A 20,417-nucleotide genomic window follows, 5' to 3' on the forward strand; every position below is an offset into this window, starting at 1 on the left:
CACGCGCACACACCGGGAGAAACACGTTTTAGTTTGGGGTTACGATTTTAGTTCAGAGCTTTGAAAAAGTAAGCAGAACGATATTTTCAAAAGGAAAAAAAATACCTTAACTGCATCCTTTAAACGGGCTGAACTGAGAGATTAGGACCCTTGCATTCAAGAGCTGCTGTTCCCTCACCGGTCACCACTGAGATGCTACAGGGGACACAGCAGACAAACCGGTGACAAAGGGCACTCGGGCATGTCATCACTGACACATCCCGGACCCGTCCCGGGTACGCCCAGCTCCGTCGCCAGCCTCCCGAGAGCGAGCCGGGCTCGTCACGGAGACGACCAATCCTGGGAGGCCCAGCCCAGCTTCATCTCGGACGCTGACGCCTGCGTCATTTCCGTGGCATCTGCGAGCCTCTCCCGCCGACACAGAAAAACATGCAGGAGCCAAGTGTGGGCTCTGCAAAACGCCAAGGCTTCCAATCGACGAGAAGATGAAGCGTATGAGGCCCCACTTACGATGGCCCAGAGGCCCCGACACACCGCCTTCCACCCTCACAGAGCGGCCCGGCCTTTCTGACGGCCAGAGCAGTGTCCCTACGGCGTCCGCACTGGCGAGATGCGGGCCCGGCGAGACGCGGTTATCTGAACAAGGAAACGACCCCACCGGAGAGGTACTTGCCGCTGAGCAGAGGCTTGTTGAGGGCGTACAGCGGGGGCAGGTCTTCTATGTTTGCAATCCGCTGGTACATGGCCCTGGAGAGGTGGTCCCCGTGGTAGAGACTGCCCAGAATGATGCTCGAGAAGTAAATCGGCTCCACGAAGATGCTGAGCAGTGAGCCCTGGACGCCCACCACGTTCCACCTGGGGGCAGAGGGAACACACGCTTGAGTGCAAGGGGGGGGGGGGGTCCGTGTCGCACGCGCACCGAGCCAGCGCCACGCACGGCTGCCTGGTCGCACTCACGCGCCCCGATGTGTACAAACAGGAGAAGACAGCACTTAAAAATGTTAACTGACGTAGAGAAAATCCTACTTAATAATTATTCGGAGCTGTGGAAACATCTCTTGCCTTTGTGCCTCCTGTGACACACCCTCTGAGGCTCAGTTCTAAAAGAAGGTTCAGTGAGCCACATTTCTTGGGAGAAAAGTCAGAAGAGAAAGTAAATCTTTATGTTATTACTTCCAATAAAAACAACTGCAAAGGAGATGCTGAAAACATCAAACCAGTTGCCTGCTCCTTGGTGACAACCCCGGGCGGGGCCTGGTCTGACACATGCAGGGAGGCTCGGCTGGGGGTGGGGGGTGAGGTCCCTGCGGCGGCCGGCCCTCCCCGGCCCACAGCGGGGACTGACCCGAGCAGGACGGCGCAGGACGGGCGACCGTGTGCTCGGCTGACGCTGGTCAAGATGCGTTCCCGTCACTGACAACCTAGGCTCCTGCTTGAGCCTCTGCCCTCGCACCGGCACGGCCCTGCCCCCTTCCCACGTCCTACAGACAGCAGCAGGTGCTGGGCACCAAGTCCGTGGGGCTGGGAAGACGCGGCCCACGTGTTCTGGGGCCAGGGGGCCGTCTGGACTGGGGGCGAGTGGAGCCAAGGCAAACACACGATCAAGAACATAAGTGGAGGGAAATCAATCCAAGGGAAGGCAAGGTCCCCAGAAAAGGAAAACTTCGGGGAAGGTCCTGAGGGCAACCTTGGGTTGCAACCTGGGTCCTGGGGGCCCAGCCAGACCCGGGAGGGGGTGCGGTGGCTGCCCCGAGAGGAAGGAGAGGAAGGTCGGGGGAAGGCAGGGCCAGGACCTACCCGGGCAGCCTGAGGCCGGTGGGGAGCCACCACTCCATCTAATTTAGTGGAAGTGTTTTTAGGAGACGACTCACCTCCACGTTCCTCTGTGTGTCAGGAAGGAGCCACAGGCAGAGGCCGTGGGAAGGCCGTCTGCAGGTCACAAGCGGGTGGGGACAGGGAAGTGAGGCTCCTCTTAGAAACATCCTGGGCTTGGGTCTGGGGGGCTGCAGGGTCTGGACAGGACGTGGGAGCGGGGCTGGGGTGTCGTGCAGTGAGGCCCAGGCCACTCCGTCTAGAGCCCTCCCTCCCCTGCTCACACTGCTCTCACCTCACGGCCACTGGACTTCAAGCTGAAGTCCAGTGCACCCCCCCCCCCCCGCCCTCATGTTAGGAGACAGAGGGCAGTGCCCAGTGGGTCAATGCTGGCAACCAGTGGTGGCGCAGGGTTCTCTGCCCGAACTCCTGACCCACCCAGCTCCACGCTCTGTTTTCAGGCTCTCCTGCTGGCTCCTGTCACTGGCTGGCAGCCAGCAGTGCTGGGGACCTCCTTTCAGAACAGACCCCGGAGCCGACTCCTTGCATTGTTCCCGCAGGTCAAGTCACAGGTCCCCACCTGCTGCATCGCTGTCGCCTACCCCCCTCCCCCCACCATGGCCCATCCCTGGAGAGCAGCCATGTGACCCTGTGACAACAGGCCAGGCCTGGTCACTCCCGTGCACAAAACCCTCCAAGGCCCCTATCTTCTCCCTAGAAAACACCATAGTTCCAAAGGTCTGTGCAACCGGTTGCCGCCCCCCACCCCCCTCCCATGCTCGGGCCACCAGGGGCGAGGGGCCTCCCGGCCACTCCTGCCAGGTCCTCCGGCCTCCTGGGTACGGTGCCCCCGCCTGTTAGTCTCTGCAGCAAGTTCCTCTCAGGGGACACTCCCGTGTGCCCTCCTGGGCTACCTACATAATCTACGGTCTACCGGTCATAGCTGTCCCCTCCCCCCACCCCCCAACCAGCGTGCAAGCTCCACGGAGGAGAGGCTTCGGCTGCATTCGCTGAGCTCTCCGGCGCTCAAACTACACACCTGCCAGATCAATAACGCACGCTGAAGGGGGAGCCCCCAGCCCTGCGTGTGCCTCCCACCCCCTAAAAACGAAGGTCAAACGCAGGTCTTCCTATCCTGCAAGAAAAAGCATGAAGTGCTTACAAAAATCGCAGGGCAGCCCTCCTTATGTACATTCAAGCCTGCGTAGGGGTTTAGACCATTTTAGGGAGAACTCGGCCTCCCAGGACAACCTTTAAAACAGTGACTTTGCAGAACCCTGTACTTGGCAACGAGTCATTGATTCTGAGCACGTGCTTCTCGGCAGGACTCTAGGAGCCGTGACGGCCCCGTGGAGGCCCTGGCGGGAACGCGGGGCGTGCCCCCCGCTTTGGCAGATGGGCTCCTGCCGATGCACCTTACAGACCCCTGGGAGGGCGAGGAGAGCAGACGCCGCCGGGCTCCAGGCAAACAACGCCCCCCAGCTGCCCTCTGCAAAGACTGCAAACTGGCTCAGCCCCGCGTGAGGGTGCAGGCGTCCACGGCGTTGTGCCGGGCGATGCTAGAAAGAACCAGGCAGGTGCCCACACGCTCCGGCCTCTCTCGATCCCCGCCCCCCGTGACTTCTTGGAGGCCAGGGCTCAGAGCACTGTCGCCCGGCCAGGTCCCTGATGAAGCTTCTCCACAGCTGCCCACGGCTTCCACGGGAGCGCGGGGCCCTTCTCCCCACCGCACGGCTCTCCCCACTGGGCTGTCTCGGAGTGTGCCCACACAGGAAGCCCCGGCTTCCTCCCTCAGCTCCACGCAGCTGGGCGCACAGAGGCTGTGGTCATCAGAACCAAGGTCACCCCACCTGCTTCTCCACGGGATTCGCCACGAGGCGGCCCCCACGCAGCCTTCTCGGCCAAACCGCCCACCAGACCGACGCATGGTACCTGGTGACCCTTGGCGTCAGTGCCGTGCCTCCCTCCCCGCCCCCAGCCCACGGTGGCCTCACCCCTAAGCCTGCCCCCTGCCCCTGTCCCGTGCTCTTCCGACGGAGTGACCCTGCCTCTCTGGGAGGGACACAGGTCAGCCCTGCCTTCGTTCCCTTGGGGCGGAGACTGCAGCCAGCTGGTAGCCTGCAGGCCACCAGAGCATTTCCGAGGACTTTTCTAACCCTCCAGCCCCCTGGCCAGGTGTTGGTGTGACTCGGAATAAGGAGCCCCTTTCAAGCCCCTTTCAAGCACTCTGGAGCTTATGCTAATGAGGTGACCCGGGAGGGTGGGGGCCGGTCCATAGGGACAAGTGGGCCGGAACCCCTCCACCCCGAGGGCGAGGGCGCAGGGAGCTATGGCAGTGGGGGGCGGGGAGCGGTGAACAAGCAAGGAGCTGGAAGGGAGGTGCCATATGCCCGGAGACGCGGATGCTCCATACGCCCCCGAACCTTCTCCTCTTCCACCTGGCTGTTCCTGAGTTGTATTCTTCATAACCAACCGGTAGGTGTTAAGTAAACTGTTTTCTCTGACTTCCGTGAGCTATATTAGCAAATTGTTCAACCCGAGGACTGAGTCCAATAGCCGAGTGGGACAGGGTGCGGGAGCCCCGGGCCCAGTTCTAGCAGATGCAACTGTCGTCTGCAGGGGGGGCAGTCCCGTGAGGCCCAGCCCTTAATCTGCGGGGTCTGCATGAGCCCCAGGAGGCATCCCAGGGACCTGGAGAACTGTGCGTGTGGGCGCCCACACACCACACCGTGAGAGGTGAGAGAGGCAGCAGGGGTGGTGGCTGTCTCCATGTTGTCCCTTCTAGAAGCATCCTGCCCCCTTTCCTCCAGGCCTGTGTGTCTGCCTTGTCTGCTGTTTGCACGGATGATGCGTAACCAGTTTACAGGCACAGGTCGTGAGGGTTCCCGTCCGTGAGTTTTGACTTTCATGCTCACGAGTGTCACCCCATCTCAACAAGACCTGGAACGTTTCCTTCTCGCCTGCAGGGACGCTTCTTCAGGCAGCGCCTCTGAATTACCGAGCTGCAGGAATTGGCTTTATCGGCTGGGTTCTCACCTCTTGCTGGTTATAGAAGTCAGAGTCTCTTTCCCCAGTGTGTGGCTTTTCTCTTCACTGTATCTAAAGGGGTTTTGGTAAATAAGTTTTAAATTTCCAAGTTAGTCAAATTTATTCATGTTTTTCTTTCTAATTTGGGCTTTCTGCGCCTTGATTGAGAAATCTGCTTAAGTGGAAGCCACAAGGATTGCCAGGACCCACTCTTCGCGTTCAGCTCCGTAATTTGCCTGGAACGTGCTTCTGTGTGCCGTGTGAAGGGGCCTGCTTTTCTCGGAGCATAAACACGCTCCGGGACTGTTTGCCGACCGCAGATCCCACACACAGCAGCGCCTGCACCTGCAGTCCCGTTCCCTCCCCCTCTAAGCAGCACAGCCGCCATCCCGGCTCGGGGGAGGGCGGGGGGCGACGTGCGAGCCCACTGGCCCCGGCTGCCTGCACGCGCCTGGGCCGGGTTCCAGGTGATGGGACACAGCTGCCACGTGACTGTGCCTGTGGCGGCCGGGCCGCCCCGGGCCGCCCCTCCTTCCTGCCACCGTGGCAGCTCGGACCAGGCGCCGGAGGATTCGGGGGGGGGGGGGGGGGGAGGGTGGGGAGGGGGCGCTGTGGCACCCCGAGGACAGAAGATGCGTCCTGGATGCAGCAGGAAGACGGAACCCGGACGACCCACCGACTTCTGGACCTGACTTTCTGTGAGACAGAAATAAACTTCCATCTGGTTTACGTTTCCCCTCAAATGCGGGCAAAGCTGCCACCAGTCGTTACCAGTCTCACACTGCTGATTTCCATTTGAGTGCTGGGATTAGATTCCCGAGGGCTGGGAAAAAATTAGGGCATTTGATTAAAATTGCATTGAAGTTGTAGAAAATTCAATAGTTGATCCAACTATTGAAAATGCACTATTGGCTCTGGTGTGGGTGGGCGGGTTTTTATGACTGAGGATGGCTTGCCACTTTTTCCTTTACCGTCCTTAATGCCGTGGTAACAGAGGTGACAATAATCCCAAAAAGTGAGCTGGGGATCCTTCCCTCATCTTCTAATCTCTAGAAAAAATGACCTAAAATAGGGATCCTCAGCTCTGCAGGAGTGTAGGGAGTTCACGCCAAAGCCGTCCAGGCGAGCGGGTCTGCCTTCTCTACAGCCCTCTCCTGTCTTTGGTTTTCTTCAGTTTGTTTCCTTCCTGGGATTGGGTGTGACGTGTGTATTTTTAATGGTTACATATTCCCCTCTCCACCTATGCTTGAGTCAGTTTCAGGAATGCACATTTTTCTGGAAGGCTGTTTTCATTTCATTTCAGTGTCAACACCTATTTCTGTTGAAGTCGCCTATAACCCTGCACGTAACTACCTACAGCTTGTTCTTTGTAACTGATTAGCTGTGCGACTCTTTGTGACTTCCGATCGTTTTCTAATCTCCACTGTGATTTCCTCTTCTGGGTATTACTGAGGTACAGCTGACACTCACTACAGGTCACATGTTAAGGCCCACGCGGTAGTGAGAGGCGACTTCTGCCTGTGCCCTTGAGACCCATCATCCCCGGAGTCCTCCCTGTCCTATGTACCCCCTGCTGCCCCTCCCTGCGCGGCCACTGACCTGCTTTCTGCCACTGGAGGTTCGTTTGCATTCTCTAGGATTTAAATTCATGGAATCACCCGCCAAGCACTCCTGTTTGTCTGGTTTCTCTTCCTCTGCACGGTTATTTTGAGGTTTACCCGCAGTGCACGGGTGGCACTGTTCATCCCCACCCCCCAAGTACCCGCCGCATGGACACCCACCGTGTGCCTATCCGCCTCCGTGCAGGTGGCGGCTGGCCTGCCTCTGCCTGCCGACTACCACAAAGGGGCTCCGAGCACTCACGTGTGACTCTGCGGACTTCCACTTCCACTTCCACAAGCACAATGGCTGGGGCGTGTGACGGGCACATCCTTAGTCTTTTAAGAAACCGCCAACCGTCTTCAAAAGAACACGCCCGCCCACAGAAGACAAGGGCACCAGTCTCCCTGTATCCCTGTCAACCCTTTACGTGGCCGGTTGCTTTCATCTTAGCTCACAGTAGGACTTTGCACCCCGCCTGCATTTCCTAGTGATGGTGAACGGTGCTGAGTGTTTTATCGTGTGCCGATCTGACATCTTTTTCGGTAAGGTGTCCATTCAGATTATTTTGCCCATCTTAAAAACTGCTTTTCCCCCTGGTTGAGTTTTGAGGGTCTAAATTTATATATTGTATACAGGCCCTTTATCAGATACATGATTTGCGAATATTTCCTCCCAGTCAGTGATTACTTCTCATTCTCTAATGGTGTCTTTAAAGAGAAGCAATTTTAATTTGATGAAGTCCAATTTATCAGTTTTTCCTTTTATGGAGAGTGCTTTTAGTGTTATATCTCAGAAAATATCTACCACAACTGCCAAGATTTTCCCGTTTTCTTCTACAACTTTTATACATTACTATCTATGATCCTTTTAAAAAAAAATTTATCTTAATTTAGAGAGAGCACACGAGCAGGGGAGAGGGACAGAGGGAGAGTGACTCTTAAGCAGGCTCCACACTTATCATGGAGCCCGATGCAGGGCTCGATCCCATGACCCTGGGATCATGACCTAAGCCAAAATCAAGAGTCAGTCACTCAACCAACTAAGCTACCCAGGCGCCCCCATCTGTGGCCCATTTTAATCTCTGTATGTGGTGAAAATATGAAGTTCCCTTGTCTGTTTTCACATAGAGAGGTCCACTTGTCCAGTCACCATTTGTTAAAAAGACTTTTCCTCCATGAATCACCACTGCACCTTGGTCAAAGGTCAGTGTGACCAACAAGGAACAAGCGGAATTTGAAATTAAAAAAATAATACCATTTACATTAATACCTTCAAAAATTAAATATTTAGGTATAAATCTAACAGGATATGTATGAGATCTCTATGAGGAAAACTACCAAACTCCGAGAAAAGAATCAAAGAAGAACTACATAAATGCAGAGATATTCCATGTTCATGGACAGGAACACTGGGTATTGTTAAGATGTCGGCTCTTCTCGGCTTGGTCAGTCCCAGTCATGATCTCAGCAAGGTATGTTGCAGGTGTTGACAAAATGATTCTCAAGTTCACCAGAGGCTCAAGACCCAACACCACCAATGCAGCACAGGAAGAGAACACAGTCGGAGGACTGGCACTGGGGGGCTTTTAGACTTACGATAAAACCGCAGTAACTGGGATACTGGGATTTGTAAGAAACATATCTTGGTCTTATACATATTTGGTCTTTGTTCATGTTCATGGTTCCTGGCTCAGGCTCCTAGAAAAACCTTAGGAATTTCCTAGGTGAGGAGAGCCTTACAGATGTCTTTTGCTATGTTAATGAGGTGGCTTTTAGAAAGCACCTAAGGAGGAGGGCTGGTTTAGAGGGTTGGGAATTTCAGTCCCATCCCCCTGACCCCCAGGGAGGGGAGAGGGGCTAGAGGTTGAGTTAATCACCAACCAATAGCCAATGATTTGGAGCACCTGGCTGGCTCAGTTGGTAGAGCGTGCAACTCTTGATCTTTGGGTCATGAGTTTGAACTCCATGTTGGATATAGAGATTACTTAAAAAAAAAAAAAAAAAATCAATGGCCAATGATTTAATCAAATGTGCCTATGTAATGAAGCATCCATAAAAACTGCAAAGGACAGGATTTGAAGCTTCCGGGTTGGTGGGTGTGTGGATGTGAGGAGAGCAGCAAGGCTGGAGACGGCATGGGTTCTCCCTGACCCTCCTCTCCCCATGCCTCGCCCTCTGCGTCTCTTCATCTGGCTGTTCCTGAGTTATATCCTTTTATAATAAGCTAGTGATCTAGTGGGGGAGATGTTTCTCTGAGATCCGTGAGTCACCCTAGCAAGTGAACCGAATCCAAGGAGGAGGTCCTTGAGACCTCCAATTTACAGCTGGTTGGTTAGAAGCACAGGCCAACTGGAGGCCACCCGGCTCCTGTCCTCGTTAGAATGTGAGGAACCAATCCCTCCCCGACATGTACGACAGAACTGGATTCAAAATCCAAACGGCAATCAAGACACTGTAGTACTGGCAAAACAAGACACGAACAGATCAAGGGGACAGAACAGAAAGCCCAGAAACAGACTCACATAGACACAGTTAACCGATCCTAGACAAAAAACAAAGGCAACGCAGGGAGCAAAGAGAGTCTCTTCAACAAGTGGTGCTGAAACAACCGAGGACCCGTGTGCAAAAAAGTGAATCTGGACAGAGATCCTACACCCTTCACGATAATTAACTCACAAGGATCACAGACCTAAATGCAGAATGCAAAACCATAACCCCCTAGAGACAACACAGGAGAAAACCTAGGTGACCTCGATATGGTGATGAGTGTACATACAGCACCGAGGGTGCAATCCACGAGAGACAACATTGATGAGCTGGACTGCATTAAAATTTAGAACTTCGGCTTGGGTAAGACCAACGTCCACAGGATGAACAGACAAGTCACAGGCTGGGAGAAAAATCTGATAAGTGACTGTTATCTAAAACATGTGAAAAACTCTTAAAACTCAACAAGAAAACAAACTATCATGTTTTTGAAAATGGGCCAAAGATCTTAACAGACAGACACGCCATCACGTTTGGGCTCCTGTGAAGAACGCTGCAGTGAACGCGAGTGAGCGAGAATCTGCTGGAGACCCCGCTTTCAGTTGCTGGGGCGAATGCCCAGAAGTGGGATGGCTGGGTCACATGGCAGTTCTAGCTAGCACTCTGACGAGCCGCCACACTGTTCCCGTAGCGGCTGCCCATCTACATTCCCACCAGCCGCGCTCAGGGTTCCAAGCTCTCCACGTCCTCGCCAACACTTGTCATCTTCTTTCTTGTCCTGTTTTGTTGGCGGGGGCATCCCCATGGGTGTGAGGGGGTGTCTCGCTGTGGTTTCGGTCCGCGTGTCCCGGCCGATCGGGGACATCTTCCTGCACTTGTTGGCCGTCGGTGCATCTTCCCGGAGACGCGGCTTTTCAAGTCCTTCATCCATTTTTGAATCAGGTTTTCTGTTGTCGATTTTTAGTAGTTCTCTACATGTTTTCACAGTTTCTTACAAAACTGAACATATTCTTACCACGTGACCCAGAGATCACACTCATTGGTATTTACTCAAAGGAGCTCAAAACGTAGGTCCGCGCCAAACCTGCACACAGATGGTTTACAGAACTGCCAGCGCTGGGAACCAGTAAGGTGTCCTTTGGGAGGTGACGGGCAAACACACGGGTGCGTCCAGGCAACGGGATGGTATTCGGCACTAAGAAGGAGCAGGCCGTCACGCCATGAAGACACCACGAAGACACCATGAAGACGGAGGGTCCACAAGTGCATTTCACTAAGTGACAGCAGCCAATCTGAAAAGGCTACATCCTGTATGATTCTATCTGTGTGACGTTCTGAAAAAGGCGGGACCATGGAGACAAAAGAAAGCTCAGGGGTTGTCAGGGGCTGGGGAGAGGAAGGGGTGACAGGGTGGAGCACAGAGGATTTTCAAGGCAGTGAAAATACTCTTTATGACACCCTAATGACAAATACACATGATTAAGTAACTGCCCAAACCCAGAGAACGTGCCACACGCAGAGTAAAGCCTCATGTAAACTACGGACTCTGGGTGACTATGATGTATCCAGGCAGGTTCATCATTGGAACAGATGCACATTCTGGGGGGTGTGCGTGTGCGGGGACACAGAGTAAATGGGAAATCTCTGTACACTCCTCTTAATTTTGTTGTGAACCCAAAACTGCTTTTTAAAGATATAAACTCTTGGGGCACCTGGGTGGCTCAGTCGGTTAAGCGTCTGACTTCAGCTCAGGTCATGATCTCACAGTCTGTGAGTTCGGGCCCCGCACTGAGCTTTGCGCTGACAGCGCAGAGCCTGCTTCAGATTCTGTCTCCCTCTCTGCCCCTCCCCTGCTCATGCTCTGTCTCTCTCAAAAATAAACATTTTAAAAAATTTAAAAAAATTTAAATTAAAAAGTATATATATATATAAACTCTTAAAAAATGGTTAATGTGATAGATTTTACATCACGTGTTTTTTGCCACAATAAAAATAAATCGTGTTTGTGTACATCAGCAACAATTATCCAGAATACACAATAGATAATAAGATAATTCTCACATGAATATAGGAAGTATGAAGTTCTAGGAATTAATCTGTCAAAACTGCCTGGCATATAACTGACCCAGATGACAGTTCATGTATGGAAAAATACACGATACTCATGGAGGGACTGATTTAACTTTATGTTCATTCTTTCCCTTTCAATCCATAATTCCACAATTCCATATAAAATCTAAGCAAGACATGTATGCACCTGAGAAGCCGATTCTATAATATGTACAGAAGAACAGAGGCTCATAAAAAGCTACAAGTGTGATGAGAGAAGGATGAAGAACAGTCTTATCCAACCAGACCTTTAAACACACTAAAATGTCAGAAGTGTAAAAACTGTGGAACCTGTGCAAGTACACTGGATCATAGAGACTCGAGAGGCTAGGAGCCTAGGAGCAGCCCCGTCTTTGTAAGGGAGTTCAGTATATTACAGGGACGCCTTCACAGATCAAAGGAGAGGGTCTCGATTATTTAGTAGACGGTCCCAGGAAAACTGACTCACCATACTAAAGTAGTAAAGCCACATTATTATTTACAACACAAATGTTTGCGAGTAAAATGATAAAAATTTTGGAAAAAAGTACGGGAGAATATTTTCATGCCCTTAATTTGAGGAGGAATTTCTTAAATAAGATTCTAAAAGTACAAATCACAGGGTGAAAGATTAACGGGTAAGGTTCTAACAAAACGAAGCGTTTCTCCTCAGAGCATGGCACGGACCAAGTGAAGACGGGGGTCTGGACTGGAGAAGACACGGAACCTTCTCCGACCATCAAAGACTGCAATAGCAGCTACAACAAGAACTTCTGCCGGTCGAGATGACAAAAAGCATGAGACCCAGAAGACGAGTGGGCAGACGGTGTGAACAGGTAACCCCAATGAGAAAGATGAACGACTGCACAGCCGCTCCACACCCCACAGAGCAGTTTTGAAATGAGGCGGAAACCAGCCTCACGCACCGTCGGTGTAAGCATACACAGGCGTGACCCTTCTGGGCGCGGCAGAAACCCGTGAAGTTCTACACATGTGCAGCAGAGACCCTGGACGGCAAAGGTCTATGATGAGCCACGCTCACGAAAACTCCAGGCTGTGCTGTGGTGGAGAGAGCAGACCCAAGTCTCTATGGTGAGGGCACGGACACAGCACGGCCATGACTATGGCAGGGTCTCTGCAGAAACCAGCTGTCTGTCACCGCATCGGGGACAGTGTCCAAACACTGGGTTGAATGAAACTACGAGACACAGAATAGCACCTAAAACACAATTCCGTTTCTATGAATTAACAACATACACATAAATACCCTAAAATGACACCACCATGTATTTTTCCAAGGCCACACACACACACACACACACACACACACACACACACACACAAGTGAATGGATGGTGGACAGGAAGGACACATAGAAAGCAAATTCATCAAGGTGGGCTCAGTGTGCACCTGTACTTAAGGGCAATGGACCACAGCATATGCTGATTCAAGTTCTGTGTACCTGAGGCTCTCTGACAAGGTCCTTGCAAGAAAGTCAATACAAAGACCTTACAGACAACCGAACAGGTACATGCGTGTACATACATGCACGTCAACTGTGACAGTTTTGGAAGAGCAGTCAAGAACCCGATCACGACGAGCCGCACAGCAGAGCTCTGAACAAGGAGGCGATCTTTGTCTTAATATGCTTTTGTGCCATCCAAGTTCTCGCACCTACCTACATTACTTGCCCTTTTTTTTTCAAGTGAACGTTTGTTAAAAAATAAACAAAAAGCTACTGGAACTAACACCAGCCTCTGACGAAATGAGGCCTTCTAAAATCTGGCCCGGGCACATCTTTGTCTGAAAGAGCCTCTGTCAAACAAACGCAAACTGGTGCGTCTCAGCCGCCCCAGCCTCGCTGGAAGCCACCACCCCCAACACGGGATGCTAGGGACTCTCTGCACTCACAGAAACCCCAAATGGTAACTGTGGGGAACAGGACCACTAAGCTGGCATCTACCAAGAATGAGAACACTCTTAGTTTTAGTTTTCTCTGGGATCAAACCATTTTATAACTTTTTTTTCAGAGAGAGAGAGAGAAAGAGAGAGGGAGAGAAGGAGAGAGAGGGAGGGAGGGAAGGACAGGGAGCATGAGCAGGGGAGAGAGGTAGAGGGAGAGAGAAAGAGAATCCCAAGCAGGCGCAATGCTCAGTGCAGAGCCCGATGCGGGGCTCGATCCCATGACCCTGGGATCATGACCTGAGCCAAAATCAAGAGTCACGCTGAACTGACTGAGCCCCCCAGGCGCCCCTGGGTGCAAACTATCTGCAGCACACAGATGCCCCAATGCCCTGGAAGTGCACACACAAACGCAAGGGCGAGGCAGAGACACAGCCCGAAGGACGGCAGCCCGAGGCCCAGCTCGATCCCCTCAAGGTGGCCCCCGACACCCTGGGCGGGGCCCCGGTCCCACAGAGGGCGCAGGAGCCCGGGACAGGACACGCAGACGACACCAGGCCCAGAGCGGTGGACGGCGCCTGCGGGAGCCCGCGGGCGGGAAGCCTTACCGGGCCATCTTGTCGCTGCAGGACATGGTGAGCAGCCTCTCGCCCTGCAGCACCCCGTCCCACGTCTGCAGGCTGGCATTGGACCGCACCGGAATCGTGCCTTCGCCAGACTCTATTTTCGTCCGCAGCTGTCCTCTGGCTTTGCGGTTTGGATGCCTGTCCGCTGGTTCTAGGAGAGGAAGGCCAGGTGAAAGTCCTCTCCTCTCCTCACGGCAAACAAGTGCAGCAGCCCCTACACATTTAAAGTTGAGTTTATGCCTGTGTGCACGCGCTCACTACACAGTAAGTGACAACCGCACGGAGCCCTGGGGCCTGTGTGGCACGTGCTCTCTCTATCCGGTAAGTGACAACCGCACGGAGCCCTGGGGCCTGTGTGGCACGTGCTCTCTCTACCCGGTAAGTGACAACCGCACGGAGCCCTGGGGCCTGTGTGGCACGTGCTCTCTCTACCCGGTAAGTGACAACCGCACGGGGCCCTGGGGCCTGTGTGGCACGTGCTCTCTCTATCCGGTAAGTGACAACCGCACGGGGCCCTGGGGCCTGTGTGGCACGTGCTCTCTCTACCTGGTAAGTGACAACCACACGGGGCCCTGGGCAGGAAAGGCACAATGCAAACCAAAGTCGTGGAAGTAGGTCCTAAAGAGCGCTTCCATTTTAACCAAAATGTTTACTTTCTATCATTAAAAATGAGCTGAAGCAAACAGGACAAAATGCTGACATTCGCTAATTCTAGCGGATGGATATTTGAGTGTTTGTTACGTTTTTTCCCTGCATTTTTAAATTTTCAAAAATATATTATGGGGATGCATAAATAATGCAGAGGGAAGCACATGCACAAACATCTAAAGTGATTGTCTCTGGGTTACAGGAATATGGGGGATTGACATTTTTTCTTAATATTTTAAAAATATGTAGCCACCATCCAGAGCGAGAATGTGTTACTTTCATAACCAGAGAAAATCATGCACTCAAATGTTGTCTTTGCATTAAATAATGCTTAAGTGGGGAAAAGACGTGAGGACACAAGTTACTATCAAATACAAGCACCAACCTCATATGCAAACACGGGTGGAGGCAAATGTGATGCGACAGGGCCCCCTTTGCACTGGTCTGTGCTGCTTCTGAAATTTCAGCCAAATACCCCAGGTACACACGCATCGAGTCACAGTTCATCACAAACACAGATGATGCGCACCTCCGATGTACAGATACAGACTGTCCAAATTTAAATACTAAAAGCAATGTTGTTTGATATCCTCACTCTATTCTAACTCCTCAGTATATCAGAATCAACATATTTCATTAAGATTTTCTAATTAAATTACTAGTGGAAGAGAAAAATCTCCTGCTTTTATATATTCCTATCAGATCACTTTCAAGGTGAAACTCTTCAAAAAAAGGGAGAAAAGGACATTCACGCAAGTTTACTCTTCCATCTGTTACTACGCAATCACCAATCTCCTCGAGACGTTGCTACTTGCTGAGCACTGGGTCTCGTACCTTCCAGAATCGGCTCGTGCGGCGAGAAAATTCTGGCGTCCCCACAGGGAGACGTGCTGATGTACAGATGGAACTGAACGCTCTCCTTCAGCCTGAACCCGCCACGCTCTGACTTCTGAAAGATGGACCTTTTTTGATCGTCTTTGCTACTGGAAGGAAAAAAGTTGCAAAAAGGAACTTTAAAGCTGTTGACAAAGTTTAGTCTACCATAGCTGATGATGACTTTCAGAGGCCAGTGTTTTCACCAGGGTACAGATAAGCTGCAACGAGAACATCTGCATGTTATGATAACGAACACAGCTCCTGTCCACTCAATAATGAACAAGTTATCAGAATGCGAGTGACCTCCCCTCCTCCTCATTTAGGACTTCAAAACAGACGACACACAGAGACGGGTGCATAAAGGAAAGTAGCTTAGACAGTTGGCCTGCTGTCTTTGTGTACAGTGACCACGATGGGTGGCCATGGTCCCAGATGGCTTAGTTCTGCTCACACGCATGCTGCACAAGACACAAGCACACGGTCTCGAACAGACTTCAGATCTACGACTGCGTCAGCGGTCGGTGCACGTGCGTGTGTGTGGCACCTGGCCAGCTCTCGTCTGTACCTTGAGCCTCATGGGAAAATGGGACCCAACCGCACTGCTGCCAATAAAGTTACTGTTTTAATTAAAGAGTTTTTCAGAGATTATAGAAACAACGAAAGGTTTTGCAGTACATTCTGATGGGAGGGGAATATTTTTTGAAAACTGCTCCCCTTAGTGATTTACTTAGTGAACTTACTTTAAGTAAAGCTCAAGCTGTGTATAAAGAAATCTGAGCAGGGACCTCCGAGCTACTATCTCCGCGTGGCAGTCATTTAACGCAAGGCCACGATCACTCATGTACTCGCCATTAATGCACTTTGTTCCCGTAGAGACACTTATCACCTTGGCATCTTTCACATCTGTGCCTGAAAAACAAACGAGACATTATTCCTCCGAAGGCACAGGCACGCGTGCCTACCTGTGCTCCCGGGGTCTGCGTGCCTTCTCAGCGACTTCCCTTCCGGGCTGTGAGCCGACCACTCAGCCCATCTTCATGCGCACGCCCGCCCCTACTTCTTACCAGGGCAGACCCGGGCTCCGCAAAGCACTTCCCGCTGAGGACTTGCTGTGCAACATTTCTGGGAAGCCAACCTCCCTGCCCCTCTAGTGCACACACTCTGAACCTAAGGAACTCATTTCCTCTGGACGCGGCCCCGCTGGGTACAGGTAGGGAGCACCGGGTAAGGGTCAACTAACCGGTCTCGCAGTTAGTTTTGAAATTAATAGCAAAGCACTAAGGAGGGTACGAGGAATGGCTCACAGAGGGATGAGGAGGAAAAGAGAAGTAACTCACAGTGTCCTGCCTAGGAACGCCTGTCACCGTCTAACTGTACTGGGAGTGAAGCCTGCTGGGGACTTCGGGCGCGGGAAACGCGTCCACCCTGACAGGCGCGGGGCAAGGCCTGGAAAGCCTGACGGTAAACCACACTTGCTATCAGCTGAGTGCAGGGCGTGCGCCCCAAGCGGTAGTTAGGTGAGGGTTTCACTTCAGTCCTGTGGGGTCCTCTGAGGGGCACGCGACCACGGTCTCCGTCTCAAAGATGAGGGCCCTGAGGCCCAGAGGGGTCAGAGCCTGCCCAGGGTCATTCAACCACGGGGAGCCCGAGCTGAAGCAGGCCAGGTGACGTCAGGGCCACGGGCCAAGGGCTGTGTGGTGCTGCCTGCAGGCGTAAACTGTGGTGCTGAGCAAAGGCCCCGAGTGAGATGCACACACCACGATGCAAAACGCCCCGGGAGCCGGTCCGCGCCCCCTGAGCCCAGGAGGAGAGCCGCACGGAAGGGCCGCCCGCTGCTCACGCCTGCCGCTGGCGGAGGCCCAGAGCCTCGCCCAGGGAACGCTGCATGTCAGTAGCTGAAGCATTCACCCCTCGGGCATGTCGAGAGCAGCAGCAGAGAGAGAGGGAGAAACGGAGACAACACAGGCTTCAAACCCCAAATTAAACTGGGACCCCAGGTCACGTCCAGAGCCCTTCATGCTACCGCAGACACACTCTCAGCTGTGCCACGGCAAACACATCATGCACGAAAAAGCCATCATCATTAAAGCAGCAGTCACGTGTCCTAGGGCACCGAGGGCTGGATCAATGCCAAAGGTCATGGAATCACATCCTGTCCACAATCAGATAGAGGAGAGAGACATCGGGAGAAAAGGACGGAGCAGGGACCCCACAGAGGACTGAGGTGTTCTCCCTGGCCGGCAGGTGTAGACAGGTAAACCACTGGCTTGCTCTCTGGCCCTAGGGCCGGATGTCTGCACACGGCCAGCGGGGCTGAGTGGACGACTCAGTGTAGAGGGCCCCACAAGGAGCCTCAGACTCAGCCCCAGCCTGGCCAGCTGCAGGGACCCAGCAGGGGGCACGGCTGTGGCCTCCTGCTCTTGGGGTGGTCCAGGAGCAGGAGCTGCTGAGCGTTCTCACCCCCGGGTGAGGGAAAGAACTCAGAGAGGGCGCCTTGTCCTGCTGGGACTTCCGGGTTCATTTAATAGGGTTTCATGTGTCATCCCAAAGAGTGCTTTTTACCCAAGCAATTTCTGCTCTTGCTAGAGCTGCTCGTCTGCCCGATAAAAGTCACGCACAAACTATCTGGAGGCATCACCATTAGTTGGGAAGTCAGATACGTCCCACTTTCAAATGACAGAAGTGCATTTTGCTGCCCTTTTCCTGAGTAGATCAAAACCACTCATTTACGGTTACAGGAACCAGACATTAATACAGTGTGCCGTCTCCAAATAAAAAACTGAGGTTAAGAAACTGAACATTTGTAGGTGCAATTCCTACGTTTGCATATGACAAGGACTCTGAAGAATTAGGAAGATAGTTCCCGTTAGGGTCCCAGAGATGGTCACAGTCTGACCATCTTTCCCTCTTTTTTAGGCGTGAAGAAAGGCACCCCAATGTTTTACCTGTTGTCATGACGATGCCGGCAAGAACTTTCCTACGTGCATGAGGAGAGGAGAAGTTGTCCGTCAGGTCACCGAACTTATCCAGCACCAGGCGAGCCACGGCGTCCGCTAACACCTGAGGACCACAGCAGGGAGTCAGGGGCGCAGCCTGCACCCGCCCTGTGCACACCAACACAGCGGTCCCTTCAGAGTGGCCTCATAGACGGCTTCTCTTTTGGAAAACCACACAGGGAAATCTGGCAAACAAGCGCGTGTGAGTGAGTGTGTGTGTGTGTGTCTGTGTGCTTTCCCTTCAGAACGCTCCCCGGAAACAGAGGTCCAAGGAATTCGAGGCTCTGGATGGACTCTTTCAACGGATCTCACAGACAAGGACGGTCCAGAACCGGTGCCACCCGTCTGGTCCACCGGGATCCCCTCGGACGAGGGAAGCGAGGCCACCCCGGGCCACCTGCCCCGCACGCCCTCTGCTCTGCACCAGGCTCTCCCAGCCTCCGGGGCCACACTCCCGGGAGCATCAGGGCTTGTGAAGGAAACGAAAGTGCTTCTTTCCCTCAACACGGAAGGGCTGCCATCGGCTGGAGGGCCGGCGGGGCCAGGGAACATCAGGGCAAGGACAGGGGCGGTGTGTGGAAGCCCGAGCTCCACGGCAGTTCCCACAAGGCGCCTGGGGCCAGGCCGGGGAGCAGGGTGCAAGTGCCCACAGGGACCCGTCTTCCTCCCTGCCGTGGGGCAGCCAGCCAGCCAGCCTCTCGTGCCTCGGTTTCTCCAACGTGCAAACCAGCCGCCCTGCCTGCCCAGAAACCAGCGCTCACGAGCGTCCGGCAGGGCGTTTCTCACTCGGCCCAACAGGCCGCGGGCAGCACCAGCGGCCGCGCTCTCCGAGGGAAGGGGTGAGGGCGCCTGGCACGTTTCCATGCCCACAGCCTGCACCGGAGGACGCTGCTCAGGAGCAGACACACCCGGCAGAGCGTGGCCACAGTCCCACCTTCACGGCTCACAGCTCATCTCGGGTATCAGGGTTTGGGGAGATGCCGCCTGACGGGGGCGTGTGTGAAGAGCCGTGTCCCCACCGAACCCACACCTGTTTCAGCAACCAAACGGCTGGATCCAGTGTCCCGGCTTGGCCCCTAGGAAAACACTCCCCAGATGAACAGACACGTCCCGCATCCCGAATGACGACTTATTCTGAAGAACAAAAGTTGCCATGAAAGCTCTCCTGCTGCTGCACCAGAAAATACCAGGGAGCCCAGGAAGACTGCGCTCGAGCCAGAGGCGTGGGCGTGGACACAAGACGCAGGGCGGGGCAGCAGGCCTCCCCCTCCCCCCCCCCCCATCTCCTGTCCCACGCGGAGGGTCCACGCCACACACGTGGCTGCAGGCCACACGGTGGTGAGGCTATCAGAGTAAGGATCACGTGTTCCAACTTATATAAAAGAACAAATCCTAAGAGAGGCTAAGGATAAGCCAGAGAAAAGGAAAGCGTCTGATGGAAGGTTTGGCAAAGTTCTAAACCACAGAGCTCAGAGATGTGCAGGTCGGGCCCTTACGGTGACACAGACTCATGAGAGGCAGGCACTTGGGGCACCCGGACAGTTTTTCTTCCCCTTAAAGAGACTGTGATCTCATTCCTACAAGTAAGGAAGAGAGTCTCCCTCTGCACGTCGGGCGCCACACGAATCACACCCGTGTCCCCACGGCCCCAGGCAGCGCCCAGGAGCTGCGAGGCCCCGGTTCAAGGCTGGCTGTGGCACTGGCCACTTGGTTGTGCCGCGTTAATAAAATCCACTACCGACAGGGGCTGCGGCCGCATCTCTGGGTTTAAACCCTGGGCCACCACCAGGAACACGATGAAGGTGAAAAGTCCTACGAGCAGGGAGGGCCGGCCCAACGCCCTCAAGGGTTACTCCAGGAAAGCAGTGAGGATGCTCACCGTTCCAGGATGTACGTCTGGAAACCTCCGGGCCAAAGGCAACACAGTCCAGAAATAAAGCTGTAAGGGCTGATTCTGCGAAGGGCACCCCAGGCCCTCCCAGGAAAGCATGAGCATGTCCTGAGCTCCCGAGGGGGCTCCAGAGACACCACGGTGGGGGCGCTGTGAGCAGAGACAGGACACCTAGCTCCACGCCTGCAGGCCCCCTGGGCCCCGACCAGAGGTTCAGAGACGACCACTGGGCGCCTGCAAGAACTCCAGGCAAGTGGCATCAGGCAGGGCTGAGAGCACCCCACCCTGCCCCTCACACGGGATTCCCATAGACGCCCCTCCCCAGTGAGGCCCCCCGGGGCCCCCGGTGGAGCAGAAGTATGGGGCCAGGCCGGGGAGCAGGGGTAAGTGCGCTCAGGGACCCCCGTCTTCCTCCCTGCCGTGGGGCAGCCAGCCAGCCTGCAGCCAACCCAGGCATCTGGGG

At 53.8% G+C, this 20,417-nt stretch overlaps 1 protein-coding gene across 16 annotated transcripts in view; it reads right to left on the bottom strand.

Annotated features, from left to right (window-relative positions):
• The window catches only part of ADARB1 (adenosine deaminase RNA specific B1), a 138,674-nt gene that overhangs the window by 23,537 nt on the left and 94,720 nt on the right, over positions 1-20,417 (bottom strand). For 11 of the 16 annotated variants that reach the window (XM_053220449.1, XM_053220448.1, XM_053220451.1 and 8 more), the window contains 5 exons: positions 18,013-18,127; positions 15,808-15,976; positions 15,026-15,174; positions 13,526-13,757; positions 674-855 (listed from right to left, as the gene is read on the bottom strand). In XM_053220449.1, coding sequence (XP_053076424.1) covers positions 674-855; positions 13,526-13,757; positions 15,026-15,174; positions 15,808-15,976; positions 18,013-18,127 — 847 coding nt within the window. Of the gene's footprint in view, positions 1-105; positions 196-673; positions 856-13,525; positions 13,758-15,025; positions 15,175-15,807; positions 15,977-18,012; positions 18,128-20,417 lie in introns of all 16 variants that reach the window. The other 5 variants (XR_008297480.1, XR_008297481.1, XM_053220441.1 and 2 more) reach the window with 4 other exon arrangements.

Source organism: Acinonyx jubatus, chromosome C2 (genome assembly GCF_027475565.1).
Source record: "Acinonyx jubatus isolate Ajub_Pintada_27869175 chromosome C2, VMU_Ajub_asm_v1.0, whole genome shotgun sequence".
In the NCBI taxonomy this organism is placed as follows: domain Eukaryota; kingdom Metazoa; phylum Chordata; class Mammalia; order Carnivora; family Felidae; genus Acinonyx; species Acinonyx jubatus.